Source organism: Polistes dominula, unplaced genomic scaffold (genome assembly GCF_049000335.1).
Source record: "Polistes dominula isolate Pdom_NZ unplaced genomic scaffold, Pdom_raw_medaka contig_16, whole genome shotgun sequence".
Classification (NCBI taxonomy): Eukaryota; Metazoa; Arthropoda; class Insecta; order Hymenoptera; family Vespidae; genus Polistes; species Polistes dominula.
The window spans coordinates 176,472-195,490 of NW_028301040.1; the positions used below are offsets into that span (position 1 = coordinate 176,472).

At 33.3% G+C, this 19,019-nt stretch overlaps 3 protein-coding genes across 10 annotated transcripts; 2 read left to right on the forward strand and 1 right to left on the reverse strand.

Moving 5' to 3' along the window:
* The first annotated feature begins 153 nt into the window (after positions 1 to 153).
* Positions 154 to 4,872, forward strand: Pmp70 (ATP binding cassette subfamily D member Pmp70). Of its 2 annotated transcripts, none has more exons than XM_015329280.2 (12): positions 154 to 879; positions 954 to 999; positions 1,076 to 1,263; positions 1,372 to 1,441; positions 1,593 to 1,690; positions 1,779 to 1,959; positions 2,228 to 2,440; positions 2,531 to 2,600; positions 2,694 to 3,169; positions 3,257 to 3,556; positions 3,674 to 3,835; positions 3,905 to 4,872. In XM_015329280.2, the coding sequence occupies exons 1-12, from the start codon at positions 839 to 841 to the stop codon at positions 3,980 to 3,982; spliced, it is 1,923 nt and encodes a 640-aa protein (XP_015184766.2). In that variant the 5' UTR covers positions 154 to 838; the 3' UTR covers positions 3,983 to 4,872. The 2 variants fall into 2 exon arrangements, with proteins under 2 accessions (XP_015184766.2, XP_089030875.1); XM_089174749.1 differs by having other exon boundaries at positions 758 to 883.
* Positions 4,873 to 5,023: 151 nt separating this feature from the next.
* LOC107070774 (uncharacterized) lies at positions 5,024 to 14,989 on the forward strand. Of its 4 annotated transcripts, XM_089174744.1 has the most exons (6): positions 5,024 to 6,901; positions 9,854 to 9,941; positions 10,647 to 11,085; positions 11,182 to 11,993; positions 12,309 to 12,642; positions 12,717 to 14,989. In XM_089174744.1, the coding sequence occupies exons 1-6, from the start codon at positions 6,216 to 6,218 to the stop codon at positions 12,983 to 12,985; spliced, it is 2,628 nt and encodes an 875-aa protein (XP_089030870.1). In that variant the 5' UTR covers positions 5,024 to 6,215; the 3' UTR covers positions 12,986 to 14,989. The 4 variants fall into 4 exon arrangements, with proteins under 4 accessions (XP_089030870.1, XP_089030868.1, XP_089030869.1 ...); XM_089174742.1 differs by having other exon boundaries at positions 10,647 to 11,993; XM_089174743.1 differs by having other exon boundaries at positions 10,647 to 11,963.
* Positions 13,406 to 18,241, reverse strand: LOC107070828 (small glutamine-rich tetratricopeptide containing protein). Of its 4 annotated transcripts, none has more exons than XM_015329359.2 (4): positions 18,082 to 18,241; positions 17,095 to 17,438; positions 16,542 to 17,018; positions 13,406 to 16,449 (listed from the first exon to the last, which is right to left on the reverse strand). In XM_015329359.2, exons 2-4 carry the CDS (start codon positions 17,412 to 17,414, stop codon positions 16,380 to 16,382), a joined length of 867 nt encoding a protein of 288 aa, XP_015184845.1. In that variant the 5' UTR covers positions 17,415 to 17,438; positions 18,082 to 18,241; the 3' UTR covers positions 13,406 to 16,379. The 4 variants fall into 4 exon arrangements, with proteins under 4 accessions (XP_015184845.1, XP_015184842.1, XP_015184844.1 ...); XM_015329356.2 differs by having other exon boundaries at positions 13,406 to 16,463; XM_015329358.2 differs by having other exon boundaries at positions 13,406 to 16,463; positions 18,017 to 18,146.
* Positions 18,242 to 19,019: the final 778 nt, after the last annotated feature.

The window sequence follows — 19,019 nt, forward strand, 5'->3', positions numbered from 1 at the left end:
TCAACTATTACTACCTCCTATTTTGTAATATCTCTATTTAATTTCCATATTTTCCATTGATTTCTGTAATATTGAACATTTTTGTCGAATTATAAAGACAATTATTTTATTAATAATATAATTATGATATAATTATAATATTTGTTCAATGATGTATGTATGACAGTAATTCATAATTACTGAATTTTAATAGAATTAATGTTATTACACATCTATCGAGTGATAAGTCAATGAAGTTGTTGATATACTTACATCGTACATTGATTGAAATTAAAGAACAATATTTGTATTATAAATGTTAGAAAAATGAATGTTGTATACTGTATAGTAATCTGAATGTAAATTCGTTGAAATAACAATCCTTAGGATGACAAAATACCGTAACCCTTGAAAAGTCTTATAATTGTATTCAATTGTTGTATTCGTCAATTATTTAAAAAAACATTTTTCTTTGTCCATTTGTATTCTTTGCTTTTTTTAATACTAATAATATTTGTTATTATTTATCATTTTGGCGATGTATTATTGATTAAATGTTATCATATGTAATAATATTTATTTATAAATGCAATATTGAACAGTATCCTGTTGAATATTACATTAATTCAAGTGAAAACATTATGGAAAAGCTGATTAATTATCTCACCCCACTACTTACATATACTGTAACCTTTACCCTGTAGAAACGAAGTAACTTCTATTCATTCATTTATTTGCGCGATAAATGTTCAAGAATTTAGTTAGCTAGATAGTTGTTAAAAGGAAGGATGGCACCAGCACTTAGTAAACATACATTGAAGTATGCATTAGCTGGATCTTTTGCAATTAGTAGTTTCATATGGTTCGTCAAAAAAAAGGAAAGAAACATGTCAAAAATAAGTAAGTAATTGTGTAATAAGATAATTGTGTCTATCATGTTTAATAATACTTTTTTTTATTTTCTTCATTGACAGAAATATTAATTGGTCTAACAACAATATACAATATATCATTAAAGAGGTAATTGTTTGAAAATGGTTAAAGATAAAAATGAAATAGCAGTAGAAATGAATTAAATATTATTTCATTCTATTAGGACAAACGTAAAGGTTCGAAGGCTCAAGTCAATGCAGTATTTTTCCGAAAATTGTTTAAACTATTGTCCATTGCTATTCCCGGAGTGATATCATCGGAATTTTTCTACATGTTGCTTATCGCTGCTTCTTTAACTGCAAGATCAATTTGCGATCTTTGGTTTATACATACAGTTACGCTTATCGAAACGTATGAATCAGCAATTTTTTAATTTATTCTTCAATTCTATCAATTCTATCAATTTTAATTTGTTTCATAATGTTGTTGTTGTTGTTGTTTTTCTTTTTTTGTTTCTAGATCAATCATCTCCATGAATGTTCCTTTATTCAAGCAACTTTTGTTGAAATTTTTCTTTGTATTACCTAGCGTGAGTATTTCAAAATATCGCTTAAATTTTGACCAATGATTTAATATATGTATGTAGATTTTAGTTCTAACTGCTTTATATGCTTCTACTGCTTTGTAATTTAACTGTTAAATTATTCATTGTATATTTAAATGTCATTTTATTTGTTTAGTTAGCAGTTGTGAACAATATTTTAAAATACAGTATAGGTGAAGTTAAGTTGAAATTACGCACAAATCTAACGCACCATTTAATGAATCATTATCTCAAGTAAGTTTTACTTCTATTTTCGGTTAATCATATCATTAATAATTAATAATTAATAATTAATAATATATATTTTGATTTGTTTTCACAGGGGCTTTACATATTATAAGATGAATAATTTAGATTCTCGAATTGCAAATCCGGATCAACTATTAACAACCGATGTAGATAAATTTTGTGAAAGTTTTACAGACTTGTACGGAAATATAATGAAGCCAATGTTTGACATTATTTTATATTCTTTCAGGATGTCCACTACTTTAGGCGGGCAAGTATGTAAATATATTATAATACTTATTTCATATATTTCCATTATTTCTGCTCTAAGTGAATACATTTACTTTTGTATTGTATTTTCATATTATTCTATACTGCATATATTAATGATAATTTAGTATAAGGAAAAATGAGCAAGTTTTTCTTTATATTCATCAATATCATACACTTAAAGAAACCGTTTCTTTTTTGTTCTTTTCAGTTATTTGATATTGTTTCTTTTTTCTGTTTTTCCCTTTTCCCTTTTTTCTGTTTCCTTTGTAGACACCATTATTGGTACTTACATATCTCATTTTCGCTGGGTCTTGTACTACCTACTTGAGAAGACCAATAACACAAATGACTGTGAAAGAACAACAATTGGAAGGTGAATATCGACATATCAATTCACGTTTAATCACCAATTCGGAAGAAATAGCATTTTATCAAGGAAACAATAGAGAAAAATTAATTCTTTTAACTAGTTTTCATAAATTGGTAAGTGAACAAACTTTTGCTAGAGATAACTTTTTATATCAACTCATGTATATTTCATATATTTTCTATATTTTCTATATTATGTTTCAGATTTCACATGTTCGCAAATTTTTGGAATACAGATGTTTCATAGGCATATTTGACAATTTTATTGGAAAATGTAAATTAATAACTAAGTAAAAAACGTACATATATTTATTATTTATTATTATTAGATAGTTGTTAAAAATGTATGGTATTTCTTTTTTTTCAGATATAGCAATATTGTTCGGTTTTGTTGCCGTTGCTATACCATTCTTTAAAAAGGATCACCCAATTCTTTCAGGCTCTTCTGAACATCGATTTAAATATTATTATACATATGGAAGAATGTTGGTTAAATTTGCAGAAGCATTGGGTGTACTCATATTATCAAGCAGAGAGATAACAAGATTAGCTGGTTTTACAGCAAGAGTTACAGAAATAAAAGATGTATTGAATGACTTGAACTCTGGAAAATATGTTAGAACAATGATCGCCGACTCGAACATTGATTCACACATTTATCCAGGTGCTGGAAAGATCATTGCAAAAGATAACGTTATACAATTCGACCGTGTTCCTCTTATAACACCAAATGGAGATATTCTTATCAAAGAATTGTCATTTGAAGTTAAATCTGGCATGAATGTGTTAGTCTGTGGTCCAAACGGTTGTGGAAAGAGTTCTTTATTCCGAATTCTTGGAGAGGTCAATTTATTCATTACTTATGTTTATTTTTATTTATTTGCTAATGCTTATATTATGTTAACAATTCTATTTCATTATTTTCATTAGTTATGGCCTGTTTGGGATGGTGTCGTTACAAAACCACCACGTGGAAAATTATTCTATATACCACAGCGTCCTTACATGACGCTAGGTACTCTAAGAGATCAAATTATTTATCCTCACACTAAAGAAGAAATGGCCAGAAGAGGACACACTAACGACGAAGATTTGTTAAATTATTTACGTATAGTGCAATTAGAATATCTTTTGGAAAGAGAAAATCAAGGAAGTCCTGACAATCAAAAATGGGATGCCGTAGCCGATTGGATGGATGTTTTGTCGGGAGGAGAAAAACAACGTATTGCGGTAAGATTAAGATTTAACATATTAAACGCCAAGCTTATTTTGTCGGAAAATGATTGTTCACAAAATATAGAATACTTTGTTGAAATATTTGATTTGATTTGATTTGATTTGATTTAGATGGCCCGATTATTTTACCACAAACCACAATTTGCAATACTTGATGAGTGCACGAGTGCCGTTAGCATTGATGTTGAGGACTCTATGTATTCTTATTGTAAAGACGCAAATATTACTTTATTTACTGTTTCTCATAGAAAATCTCTTTGGAAACATCACGAGGTAACACAAACAATTGTTTATGCATTAAACAAAATTAATTGTTAATAATAATTATCGATTTGATTACAGTACCTTTTACAAATGGATGGTAGGGGAGGATATGAATTTAAAAAGATCGATCTAGATTCAGAAGAGTTTGGATCATAAATATATTTCTATTTTATCCTTAAACAATTTAACTTGGTGAAATATACTTACACTTAATAGCAACCATAAGCATGGGGTGGTAATGAAAACAAATGAAATAATGAGCAAACGAATACATAGTTTCTTATTAAAATACTACATTTTCGTAGATTTCTTTTAGTTTCTTCAAATCTAAGAAGAAATAATGAATAGCCATAAATATTATTTCTATGTGAATAAGATGTATAATCAAAACTATTTCAAAAAATAGCTTTCATATATTTTTCTATTCGAATTTTCTATTTTGAAATGTTCATTTATAAGTATGTACATATAATACGAACACACTCTTTCTCTCTCTCTCTCTCTCTCTCTCTCTTGTTCTTCCAGTGTTTTATCAAACATTTATATATAAATACATTATTGTATATATATAGCTGAAGCTTGTATCATAATAATACATCGTTAGAAAATGATGTATATATTTGCTTTGAAATGAAGTAAATCTTATCAAATTATATTTTATTATTACAATTATTATTGTAACTAATAAATTGTGTTAACTAATGAATAATAAGAAAACCAAAGAGCTATGTATAAGTGTATATATAAATGTATATGCACAATTTTATCTCTCTACGAAATATTTGATGCGATTGAATAGTTATCATTATTTCATGTGTATATGGCTTTGTTATTAATATTTAATATATTATTATACTTTATAAGAAGGAAGGAAAGATATAAAAGGGAGAAGGAAAAATATGGAAAATAATAAAGGCATTCAAATACAAACAACAAAACTATGTACTAAGATTGTAACAATTAAGGTGAAAGGGTGGGTAATAATTTCTGAAAAAGAAATGTTTCGAAGAAATAAATAAAACAACATAAAAGAATAAAATAATAAATGTATTTGTTTATATTATAATTAGTATTACAATTCATGTATAATTATTCCGATAAAAAGAAATGGTGGTATCGATGATAACATAGAATAAAACAATAGAGCGCTGAAATTATTTAAATTTGGCGGTCAGGCATTCGAATCAGCGCCATTATTGCACAGTAGTTCGGAAAAGTTCGGTTACGTTCGGCTATTTAACAGGAGCTCTTCCAGGGTTTACTTGCTTGCTCGATGGTAGTTGCGTTTAGTTGTAGATACTTAGGGAAGGAGGACGAGTGTGTAGTGACAAGAATGAACACATGAGGTCGTCGAAAAGAGAGAGAAAAAGATAAGAACAAATAAAAGTGGGTGAGAGAAAGAAGAAAAGATAGATAGAAGGGGCGGAGAAGGAAGCAAAGGTAGTTTGCGAGCGTCTATCATCACGTATGTTCGTATTACCATTGTACATACCGGTAACAAAATAAAGACAAAAGATTAATAAGGTTAAAATATTGTTCAAATTGTGATATACTTTAGGAAATAAAAAAAAAAAAAAAAGAGAATCTCTCTGTGAACGTTCGATTATTTATCGGCGATATCGATCGAGAAATTTATTATTTTTAAATGTATATTCGTTCCCATTAGTTTACCTTTTACAATCATTAGTAAAATAAGTTTACCGATTCGACCAAATTACCTTTGCCTTCAGAGCTTCCCTCAGTGCTCCCCTCAGTGCTCCCCTCAGTGGTGCGTCTCTCCATTGGATCAAGAAAAATAAAAGATTTCGACGAATTCTTGGGAAGAAGAAGAAGAAGAAGAAGAAGTAGGGAGTAGTAGTAGAAAGAAAAGAGAAAAGAAAGAAACAGAGGTGGAGGAGGAAGAGAAAAACGCTTTAGTGGGATCGATAGATCGAGCGTAGGGGCTACACACTGCTGTGACTCGCGATCGTGGGTGTGGGTGTTGGGTACGAGTGTGCTTTCCCCGTCGCGTGTGCCTGCTTTGGTGCGTGCGTGCGTGCGGTGCGTGCGTGCGTGCTTGTATCGTGCGTGACCGTGTTTGTAGTTCAAGAGAAGAGGAAGCGACGCGTGAACACGACCACGACAACGACAACGACAACGACGACGAGAACAAGAACGAAAAAGACGAGGACGGCGACGGCAACAACAGCAACGGCAACGGCAACGGCAACGGCAACGGCAACAGCAACGGCAACAACAACGACGACTACCACTATTACTCCTACTCCAATTATTCAAGGTGGAACAAAGCGAGCAGTATCAGCTTCGAAAGGAAGAAAAAGGAAGAAAATTGTTAAAGATCTCTTCCGAAGAAGGATCTTACGTAGTTGTTGGTGCACGATTCGACAGTATGGAAGGTAGTTCCCAGCCATCAACATCGTCATCGGATATAATTATGGGAAAGGAGAAGGAGGAAGAATCTAAGATACGTAGTAGAACAACTGTTGTCGAAGAGTCCGCTGCTGTTGCTGCCGCCGCCTTGGTGACCTCCTCTCCTGCTGTCTCGTCCTCCTTCTCCCCCTCTTTAACTTCTTCCTCTTCTTCCGTCTCGTCTTCCTCACCATCCTCGCCATCCTCCACTTCTTCCTCCTCTACTTCTTCTTCATCCTCCTCTTGTCCCCCTTCTTCTTCCGCTTCTTCCTCCCCATTTGTCTTTTCCTCCGCCTCCTCAATATCTTCTTGGTTAAATTCACCTGACCCTACCTTACCCAACGAACCGGACTATCATCATCGTCCTCCTGCTGCTGCTACTGCTGTTGCTGCTTCTGCTGCTGCTGCTGCTGCTGGTCGACCCTCAAGTCTAAGGTCTAATTCTTCTTCACCGATCCCAACCACATCCCCGTCCCCGCCAGGGTGTGGCTGCGTCGTGGCTGGAGCCGTCGAACCCGACGAGATTACCATCAGCATCACCCCAACTACTGGTGGACAATTCGATCTTACAGTAGATCGGTCCGAAACCATTGAAAATCTTAAGAAGAATATTTCTAAAAGACTCAAGGTCGCTAAAGAACGCATCTGTTTATTGCACCTCGAGAGGTGAGTAATACTCATGGATGATACATGTTATAATCAAATGATTCATTATTTCTCAGAAAGTTTCAATTTCTTTCATATTTGATCAAAACTGAAAGATTAAATCAACACAACGAAGTTAGTTTACGCAATAGACTTCATGTAGTTCGAAATAGTTAGTTTGAATTTTCCCGCGTAAAAATTCACCTCGATATTCGAAAATATCGATAATATCGAAAATATCGAACGCGATTTCGCGATATTTTATTTTCCTTTATTCATTTTATTCTTATTTTCTTAACAAAGGTGTTTAGTTAAAAATAAAGAAAAATAAAAGAAGTTGTAGGCTCTATCGAATGTATTGTTATATACAGAATTATATATAAATTCAAAATACAAAATGATTTTCAATGAAAAAGAATTAAAAAATGAATGAAGAAAGGTATACAAATCCTTGGGTAGATAGAAGATCGTTCGAAACCGTAAAAGAGAGGGAGGGACGCTTTACGAAAGGAGGAAAGAAAGAGAAACCGTTGTTGACCCGTACGAGAGAATGCTCGAGCTCGCGGAATAGTCGTCACCGGTGTGTGTATGTGCTGCGCTTTCGGACGTGGTGCGGTGGTGCGGTGGTGCGGTGGTGCGGTGGTGCGGCCACGATCGAGTAGGAGAAATCTCTTTCTCAAAAGAGGAAGGAGTGTGAGAGAAATGGGAAGGGCAAAAGGGGGAATGAAAGAAAAGGAGGAAAGAAGATAGATGTATGAGGGAGTGCGTGTGCACAACACACGTTTCGTAGGCGTCGTCGCCGTCGTCGTCGCCGTCGTCGTCGTCGTCGTGGGGGCCGTCGCTCTCCATGGATCCTCCTTCAGCGTAGCGCGCGTGTATGCACAAGATACAAAGTACTACTACTACTACTACTGCACGTTATAAAGAAAGGGATGGATAGATGATAAAGGGAAGGTGTAGGGAAGGGAAGGGAAGGGAAGGGAAAGAGTTAGATAAAGAGTTAGGTAAAGATAAGAAATAACTACTAGAAATAGAAAAAGAGGGAGAGAGAGAATCGTGGTGCAGTAGGTAGAATACCTCGATAAATTGCGTTCTCTAGAGCGAAACGATGACAGCCATCTACGACGTACGTTCTCGCGCTCGCGCGCACGCACACACACACACACACACACAACATAGCGGGGTCCATTGGTGCGCGGGGAAAGAGGAAGGAAACGAGCATTGAGAGAGAGAAAGACAGCAAGCTCAGTCGCGAGGGCGACCGAGTGGAAGAATTCACGAGAGGGTAGGAGTAAGAGGAATAAAAAAAGCAAGCGGCCGGTCAGAGAACGTAGGACAGAGAGCGGTTATTCCCGTACACGGATCCATCGACGATGATGCTGTTTTTTTTTTTATTCTTTCTCTCTCTCTCTCTCTCTTCTCTTTACGTATTTTTTTTTTTTTTGAAGGTTCTCTTTTATTCCTCGCGTTTCTCTTTTCCCTAGAATTACACGTTTTCTTCTTCTTCTTCTTCTTCTTCTGATATAATAATGTTAGCAGTCGAGAATCATTAATTCTTCAATTACAAATAGATTAGAATGAAATGTTGTTTATTAACAGTTATAGGTAGGAAATAATAATAAAATATGCATCGTGTTGTTTTTAGATTTATTATTAGTTATTAAAAAACCATAGGAATGTTGAGAAGCCTGAAAAATTTTGGAATAACAGGTTGCATTCTATTGTCTTCTGTATTTGTTTTTCTACACGTCGAGCCAATTATTTGTTGTGGTTAAAAGAAAACATCAATCAGATAAAGCGTTTGTTAAAATCAATTAAATTCCTTATAAAATAGTATTGAAATTATGTGAAAAATGAAATTTGGCGCGTAACAATACCCAGAGGGGGATGATGGTGAATTGAAAATAAACGGAGCAACACATCGTACGTGATTTTTTTTCCGTGCATGTATTGGTCGCGCGCGTTCAGGGTCGCACGAGTTGGATTTCTCTCTCTCTCTCTCTCTCTTTCTTTCTTTCTTTCTTTCTTTCTTTTTCTACCTATCCTTTTCTTTCTCTTGTTGAGACGCGACTGCGTGTACGTATACGCGCGTGTGTCTTCCTCCAACTCCCTCCAAGTCCCCGTTCCAGCCCTTGGTTGTTGTTCCCCGTGTGCACGGCGACCTCGTGTGCGCATGCGCCTTATGGAGAAATGAGCTTGGACCAACGGGTCTGTCTCCTCTCTTCTCTTGGCCTTTCCCGTCTCTTTCGGTTACTTTTTGTCGTCCTTTTCTTCTTCCTTTTCTTCTTCCTTTTCTTCTTCCTTTTCTTCTTCGTATTCCTACTATTCTTCAAAGTGTTACAAAGAAATGAACAAATCTTTTTTGCCTTATCTATCGCTTCCAATTCCATGAAATTGTTTATTTACAAATAAGATATTTGATAAGATTTTTTTCAAAGAGAGAGAGAGAGAGAGAGAGAGATCACTTTTATATGAATACACACAGTACAGATTAATATTATGAATCATATAATGAACATTGCATATTAAATTGTTTTCAAAATAAAACAGGAAGGAAGACAGATAGATCTTATAGATCTGCAAAAGGTCTAGCCCAAGGTTTAGAGTTAATTTATATAGAAGTAATGAGTGGTTTTAAATCAATGATCATCGATTGTCTATTTGCGATATTATTGTTATTTTCCATTGATGTATTGGAACCTGTTATAAGTCGATATCGTATCGTTTTGTGTATAGGTAAATACCATTCGTACTTTGAACTACCAATACGTTTCTTGCTTTCCATACCTTGTTTTTTTAACATTTCTTTTATCATTGGGAACTTTGAAAGCATGAATATTTTTAATATTCTTTTATATCAATATTATCTTATGTTGTGTTGATTTAATACAAACTTTCTTCCTAGTTTAATATCTATTTAATTAGAAGGAAAAAGTTGATTTGTTTATTTATTTGGTTAAATTGTTGCTATAGATTACTGCGCGATGGAACTCTCGAGGAAAATCGTTTACAAGATGGAAGTAGGCTCACATTATTGCCGAGCGTGGAAACAGGACTATTGGTAAGTTTTCTTCGATACGTTGTGTTATATCGAGATTTACGAGAATTAATGAACCTTCATTTATAATTTATGTGCATGCAATATTAGAAATAACATAGGATCATTTGAATTCAAAGAAACGACGACGACGACGACGACGACGATGTTGATGATGATGATGATGATGATGTAAAATATTGAATTATTACTTTTTTCTTAGTTAATCGTTACTCATTTATTATGCAAAATGTCCTTCGAAGAGTATCCATGTTATTTCTATTATTTGATAATGATGAAAAAGAAAAATGACAAGATTGGATTAAATATTTGGGATAAAAAATGAGTGAGTAGTAGTTTCTTCAAACGTATATGTACAAATGAAGTTATATCGAATAAACGATAGCCGTCAACGTGAAAGAAGTCCGTTAGGTGTGCCGAGGGATGACTCTAGCCGAGTCCATTGAGGGTCTCTCTGAGCTTCGATGCGACGAGGTTTCCTTCCTTCTGCAGGTCTTCTTGTTTCTATCATCTGCCGTTCTGCTGTTGTTTCGTTTCGATCATCGATTAATTTGATCATCTCATCTTTGCCCTTTTTCTATTTCCAATTTGTTTCAAATTTATTTCGAATTTATTTCGAATTTATTTCGAATTTGTGTCTATGATACAAATATTGATAAGAAGAAAAGATAATTATAATTATACAAATGATATATATGTATTTTGTAGGCACAACGACCAGAGCAAAGCGTAATGCAAGCATTGGAGAGTTTGAACGACTCGCAGGTGAACGACTTCTTGTCTGGAAAGGCACCTCTAAATCTGACGATGCGGTTGGGCGATCACATGATGCTGATTCAACTGCAGTTATCGACGGTGAGAGTGCCTTTACCAGGTAGCAATCAAACGAACGGCAGTGGTCCCACTAGCTTGACCGTCGGTGGTGGCGGCAACGGAGGAGGAGGAGGAGGAGGAGGAGGCGGAGGAGGCGGTTGCGGGGGAGGAGGAAACAACGTCGTCGGTGGAAATGGGCCGAATCTTTCGACGAATCAAGTACCGCCCCCCTCGCTTCAAAGTAGGCGTTCAACGTTGTTGGCTGCACGTCCTACTATTGCGAGCAGCACATCATCGTCGAAACTTCAACGAGGAAGCACAGCAGCAGCACCCCGTACGTCCACCCTCGTAAGCCGTTTGGCATCGGCTTTACATGCTGCGGCGACCTGCAGCACGAGTTTATCAACAGCGACCAAAACGACAAGTTCAGTTTGTTCCAGTCGCGCTACCACTGCGTTTTCGGCAACCAACTGTTCGAGTATGTGCCAGTCTCGACTCCTCTACCATCATCATCGTTACCACAGTCATCATCACCATCATCATCACCATCATCACCACCATCACCGCCATCATTCGAGGTATAAGCCAACTTGTACCTCGTCCTGTACATCTCTCCCTCCCTGTTCATCTTTAACATCATCTCCTTCTCCTTCTCCTTCTCCTTCTTTACCTGTATCCTCCGACGTCATCTCTTCTTCTCCTTCAACCACCTGCTCCTCTACAACTACTGCCGCCGCCGCCGCCGCCGCAGCAGCCGCAACCGCTGCTGCCGCCTCCGTTGCCACTAATGCTGCCAATTCTGCTGCCAACGCTGCCGCTGCTGCTGCTGCTGCTGCTGCTGCCGCCGCCGCTGTTGCTGTTGCTACCACTACTACTACTACTACCTCATCCTCGAGCATTTCTATCGACCATTTGCAACAATCTACCTCCATCAATTACACATGCTCCGAGTCCTCTTCTTCGTCATCGTACGATGTAACGACGCCAGCAAGCAAAAAGCTTTGTACCGCTCATCACGTCCATCAGTCGTCCCTTGAAACGTCGTTGAGGAGAAACGGAGAGGATGCCATCGGTGGTGACATTAGCTCGTCGCAGACTTCACCTCTAGCCTCATCTCTCATCGACAAAGGTGCAAAGCTCGCCCTAGACACCCGAGCATTAGCCGAAGCATCTCGTAATTTGACGCAGAAATTGAAGCAGCTCTCCTCTGAGGTATTCACCTCGCGGGTCGACCTCGCAGAGGTATACATTATTACCGATGCCAGTTCTCCCTGTCTACATTTATATATTTATATTTAAAATGGTATTATACAAACATTCCTCCAATTTCAATGTCAATTTCAATTTATCATTGAATTGTAGCCAACTTTATAGAGAGCTTTGTCAAACTTTTTATGAAATGTTACTTTTAAAAAAGCATGCTTTTTAATATAGTATAATACTATTAATATATTTGATTATATTTTGAAATCTAGTAATTATCTTGATAAAGAAAGAAAGAAAGAAAGAAAAAAACAATGAGATTAATAGTTTATTTAATATATATGTTATATACAGGAAAATGCGAGACACAGGCAAGGAGCCATGATAGAAAGTATGCATCATCACGGGAAAGGTGTATATTCTGGAACTTTTAGTGGAACTATTAATCCAGCTCTTCAAGATCGACATGGTCGTCCCAAACGAGATATTAGTACTATTATTCATATCTTAAATGATTTATTATGTGCTACACCTGCGGCTACAGCAGGACACTATAGGCATCATCATAGGCATTCGAATAGTCGTCAACAATGTTCTTCTGGATCTAATGGCGTAGCAAATTCAGGAAATGCAACTTCTTCTCCTGGCGTTGGCTGCCATGATTCAAAAGGATCAGGACATTCGTTGGGTATGTATCGTTTGTGAAAAATAGTTTTTATTTGATACATGGAAATGTATATTTTATATTTTGTATTTTTGTAGAAGAATTGTCGAGAGAAAACGAAGCTACTAAATGGAAAATGCGACGTTTGCGTTTTATTATGGAACAACGTCGTAGCAAAAGGAAAGCCAGAAAAGAAGCACGTACAGCAACTCATGCTGCACAATGGTCTGCTATGACACCCGATTCTATTTCAAATCATGATACAAGTGCTACGACAGCATCTTCTACTTCCAACAACTCGAACACAGCTGAATCGCAAAACGAACCGGAATTACAGCCATGTAGTCCCGAACCAGTCGTTGCTTGAATTTATTATTATTTTTAATTATTATTATTATTATTATTATTATTATTATTATTATGATGATGATGATGATTCACACGCTCATCCTATAATATTAGTACTTTTGTTTTACATTAGATAGATTAATAAGAGACAACAAGCTTCATTGGGTATATCACATTGATTTATAATTGTAGGTGTTATTAATTAATAATACTTGATTAATTTTTCAATCGGTGCGTAATGTACATATATACCTATTAAGTTTTCTTGGCGATTCTAAAAATTGTTATTATGTAAAATATGATTTTCATAATTAACGAAACGACAAATTGAAAGAAAATTGTTACGTCGTAGACTCGTGAATCGAGATGATTATCTATTTTTTACTTTTATATATCTAGATTTGCATTTTGCTGTTGTCACGCGAAAATTATTCGATTCTTTTTCTTTTCCGTTTCTCATTTTTCTGTTTGTTTGGATAATATAATACATGTTTATTATGGTTGTTATTATTACAATTAAATTAATGAAACGGGCGATTAAAATTGAGTAAACTCTGGACTCGACTATAGTTGACAATAATTGTATTTTGCTGGATAAGTCAATGTGAAGTCACTATAAAACTCGATCATGTCAATAATAACGGTAGAACGATTGTTGTAAAAATGAAGAAAAAAATGATGTTTATTAAAGAATTTTATTGGAAAATAGGATGGCACTTCAGCTAGAATGTTTTTACATCTATAGAAATACTAAATACTTCATAGATTAAAAGAGCAAAGAAAAGAAAGAAAAATACAAATAAACAATATTACGTGTAGCAATTAATTCGGTGGTCTTGATATTTAATTCATTGCATCAAAATGTTTTCATTTGAAAAAAATATGTTAAAGAATAAAACTAAATTTGTTTAAAAGGCACCGAATTAATTGCTACACCCAATATACTATATTCACATGATTTTGATCATGACTATCAGATTTTTTGTTTCACATGATATTTATTTGATTATACTTTTACTATTGGCATACAGAGAAATTTGATATAGTAGGGAAATCAAATTTCCAATTTTAAATATAAACGATAATTATAAAAGTTGTGAGAAAAGAAATATTTCAAAAGCAATACAATATTTCAATGAAAAAAAAAAAAAAAAGAAAAAAAAAACAAATTGAATAGCAGATTTGTATCAGAAGAAAATCTAAACAAATTGTTTTTTCTACATCTAATCGCAATAATTTCTACATAGGATGTAAGGGTTCTTTTACAAATATGTTTTACCAAGAACATTCGTAATATTAATTGTTGCAATGTAATGCAAAAAAAAAAAAAGAGTGAGAAAGAAGAAAGAAAGGAGAAAAGTCGAGCCAGTCCATTCGAGTACTCAAAATGGCGTTAAAGGGTAACACTGTTCTCTAGTGTTGAAAAAAATAAGTATTTTTCCGAGCGCTAGAGTGATATTACCCCTTAATTAATTGTGCATAGTGTAGGGTGATTAGATGGAGCAATTTCTCTACTATAACAGAGTCAACTGAAGACGCGTTAATTACTCTTTCTAAGGATCATCAACACTTTGTATTATTCAGCATAGATTGAATTAATACGTGGTCCTATAGTTATAATAATAAGATGATCCTAAATGCATGGCCCTAATGCTACTTTGTTTCATTTGTTTACGTTTGTTAGGTACTAAATAGTATACCATCTAATACTAGTATATTGTGTTAGATTACTGAGAGAGAAAAAAAATGGAAAAAAAAAATTAAAAAGTTATATTATAATTATTACTATTATATTATCATTACTACATTACATTACTACTATTACTATTACTACTATTATTACTACTATTACTACTACTATTACTACACACTACTACTACTACTACTATTATTATTACCATTACTACTACTACTACTACTACTACTACACAGTTTTACATAAACTGGTTCAATACTGTATCATAAAATTATTCAACTTTATCGAGTACCAAAATAAACGAAATTGCTTGATAAGTTAAAATAATCTTTTAACTATATCATGCCTAATTAATTCGATCTTATTTAATACTTATGATTTTTTTTTCATTAGTTCAATTGTGTAAATAATTTTCTTTTTTTCTAGTTAGTATTAACAAAATAAATGTTAGTACGAAAAAGACATTTGCGTAAGTGCAGTATCGGTAATGTAGAAATTTACATATTGATTTTTTTTTTTGCAGAGAGTAGATATTATTTATTTTACTAATTAATTCATTTCGAATAAAAAGTTCATGCTAATGAATATACGATTTTTTCTTATATTTCTATTTTTTTTTTCTTAAATAGTCAAATTTAAATCGCGTAACATTGTATTAACAATGTTACATCTCCTAGCGAATATCATAAAAACTAAATGATTTATTATCAAATAACTAATGTATTTTTATAAAGAAATAACGAAAAAGTAATAGACTAAATAATATATAGCAAATAATGCGATTCTCAATGCTACTAAATGAACTTGGGAGTAGTATATATATTATTTATTAGAATTTAGATAGAATAATTGAAAATTGACACTATATTCTGATGTCTAATACCTTAGAACGCAAAATGTTTTTATCAGAATCTTCACGTTGACGTCGTCATAGGAAATATGTAATTCATTTATCATGAAATATTTTGAGATGATTGAAGAAATAGATGAAATATCAACTTTTGATATGCTATGGCAGAATTTATGAGCATGTATTTAGTTTCCTTTCAAAAATTAAAGTTTCCTTTTCAAATCTTTCATCATCATATTGAAATAACAGCATATAATTATAATAGTAATAATAATAGTAATAATAGTAATAATAGTAGTATTTATGAAATATAACAGTTTAAAATGATAAAATTAGACACATTAACGATAAATTTTACTGATACATATTAAAAAAAGGACAATATAATTTGTTGTTTGTGTTATAGAAAAAAATTAGTATCTTAATTTTAATTTCAGCCTTTATAAGTACGTATATAGTATATAGTACGTTATATACTGTTTTTTGTTCTTAACCCTTTTTATTTTATTTTCTTTTATTTTCTTTGAATTTAGCTAAAACATGAAAAATTCCATAGGAGAAAATTTCAGAAGACAATATTTTACATTTATTCAACTTCTAAGTTTTAAAGAGAATTCTTAAGTAGTATATATTATATGATTGTAGACATGATTATGCGTATGCGTATAAATATTCATTTTTAAGTAAGATAGGTTAAACTGAATTGTAAGTAAAATGTTCATATGTACTTTGCAATAACTTTTTTCCGAAAAGTGATTATTCCACTGTCTTCCAATTTTTCCACATTAAAATCAATCTTGATTATTTGGATCTTACGTTGCTGACTCTAAATAGATTATTTAATTATGTTGCGGTGGATCAGGATCATTAGGGTTCCCTCCCATCTGCCTCCTTATGGTCTCCATCAGTTCCAGATTCTCGCTCTGCATTTCCTGCGCTAATTGGAGACCCCTAAAAAGTTGCAAAGTAATTAGATTTATTTAAGAGATTTTTTTTTCTAACTACAAGAATTAGAATTGTTTAACTAACGCTTCAATCAATGCTTCCATGCGTCGTTCTCTATGTTCAACATTTGTTCTTGAAAACAAATTACTTATTATATTTTGCATAGCTGGATCTGATAATATTTGCTGTACCACACTTGTCAGAGCAGGATTATTATACATAGCGCTTAAATCTGGCAATGATCCTGGTGCTCCACCCAATCCACCCATATTACAAACACATTGTCGAGCTAATTTCTCTTCAGCTAATTGTAAATTATTTCGATGACTCTCATTATCAGGCTCCATTTCCAAAGCCTTTTGATAGCTTTCTTTGGCTTCCTTGTGCCTCTCCAAACTTGAATATGCCAAACCTAATCGTCCATATGCTTTACTATACATAGGGTCGATAGATAAAGCTGTATGGCAATCTTTAATAGCTTGATGATGATTTCCAAGTTTGCTGTGGACTGCAGCTCGGTTACAGTAATAAACCGCATTATGCGCATTCAATTCAATTGCCCTAAAAATCACATATCAATTTAATTTGTTATTACATGCAACATAGTATAAATAATCAATTATAATACAAAACATACTTGGTATAATTGTTAATAGCTTCTTCGAGTTTCTCTGCTTTGACCAAAGCATTACCCTCATTTTTATATCTTTCTGCTTCAGCTTTAGCCTCTGGTGAAGCTTCCGGTCCAAGATCTGGCTTAGCATTTTCAACAGCAGCTTTGTAAACTTCGTACAAGTTAAATTTAGCAGGTGTATCGCTTGCTTGTACGCTATAGGCTGTTTCTAAACATTGAATTGCTACTTCAAGACTTTCACGGGAATCTGCTGTAATATTTCCATCCTCCAGTTGATGGGTCAGAAACTGAACTATTGCAGCAACTAATCCTTTGACAGCCATTGCGTGTCAAAGAAATGTGTTGATCTAAAAAAAGAAAAAAGAAGCATTACAAATTTCAAGATTATTACATATATACACACACATATATATATATAACAATTATTGTGAATATAGTATAGTTAATCAAAGTCTATCTTTTTTTTATGCGATTTCATTGTCGCGCAACACCGATTACAAAAAATAATGAAGGAATTTTAATTAAATAAAAATCTGCATATAGTTATATATATATATATATGTATGTGTGTGTGTGTGTGTTATTATAATTAAGTCAATTATAAGGAATATCTTGTAACTTTAGTGAAACCTTTTCTTTTTACTAAATAACACTCTCAGATGAAAATAATACAGTATGTTTCTTGTCAAGATAATCACATTATGTAGAGGATTCTAATTAGTAAGAAAAAAATTAATATAGAAAATATGAAGAAATAGAAAGAAAAAAAATATATGGAGGGGGTAGTAGCGGTGGTAAAGGATAGAGAGAGATGAAAAGAGAGACACGTATACACCGATCTATAACTTGGAACTATTATTTGAGACGCAGTAGTTAGTCTTTAAAAAGATATTTTAATCTTTTAGATAAATATTTCATTATTAACCCGAATAGATATAATCTAAGGTACTTTCGTTTAATGTTTAATTACAAATACAAATACAGTAGTACCTTTCAGTGTCAGTTTCTTAAAATTTCGTGATGTCTCTACTAGTTCTGCTGCTACTGCCTAACTTAACCTTTTTGTCATAAAGTACCAAAGAGTGGGGGGAACAGTTAATTATTTAGAATTATTGTCAATTTAATATTTGGTGAATGTATTTCCAACAAATTCTACAAACAATTGTATAATGAATTAACGAAAATCTCAGCTTTTTTTTACAAATTTCTTATTTGTCCGTTAGAAACTGGATTGAAATGTTATATTTCTATTGGTTTAATTTATTAACCAATCGGTACGAGCGATAAAGACCAATCAATGTTCAGAGATGAGGACCAATCAGTGCTCGTTGTAGGGACTAATTATTCCCTATATTTTCCCCACATCTTTTACCGTCAGCAGATTCACCATCTGCCCGATAAGTGGGAAGAGACGTATAGAAGCAAATAAAGATTACTTTTTCGATCTTTTATAGATTATTATTACATATGCATGTATATTTTTCATAAACAATCGATTTAGCTGATGAACTCATATATACGATATTCAATAAAAGAAAACCACTATGTATATGCATTCCACGCAAAGGCATCGTTGTGGCTGATGTAAGCTCATGTACAGGGGCGTTAACGTTTATATTTTTCTTTGGAACAGATGCAACTGATTCAATTGTTTATTCCTAGGAAAAACGATCGAAAGAAATACGATTTTGATCATTTTCTTGTATTCCTATTTTGTTTTATTTTTTTTTAAATATTACTACCAATTAGTATTTTTATTTGATATCCATTATCTATAATATTAGGAAAAATATGAAAAAAAGAGAAGAAAAAGTTTGCATTTGAAGAATAATTAAAGAATTAAAATATTTTCTTTTCATATTACTTTTTTTTTGTGATAGAAAAATGCAGGTCATTCCAATGATAGCCATAGTAATATCGTTAAATGT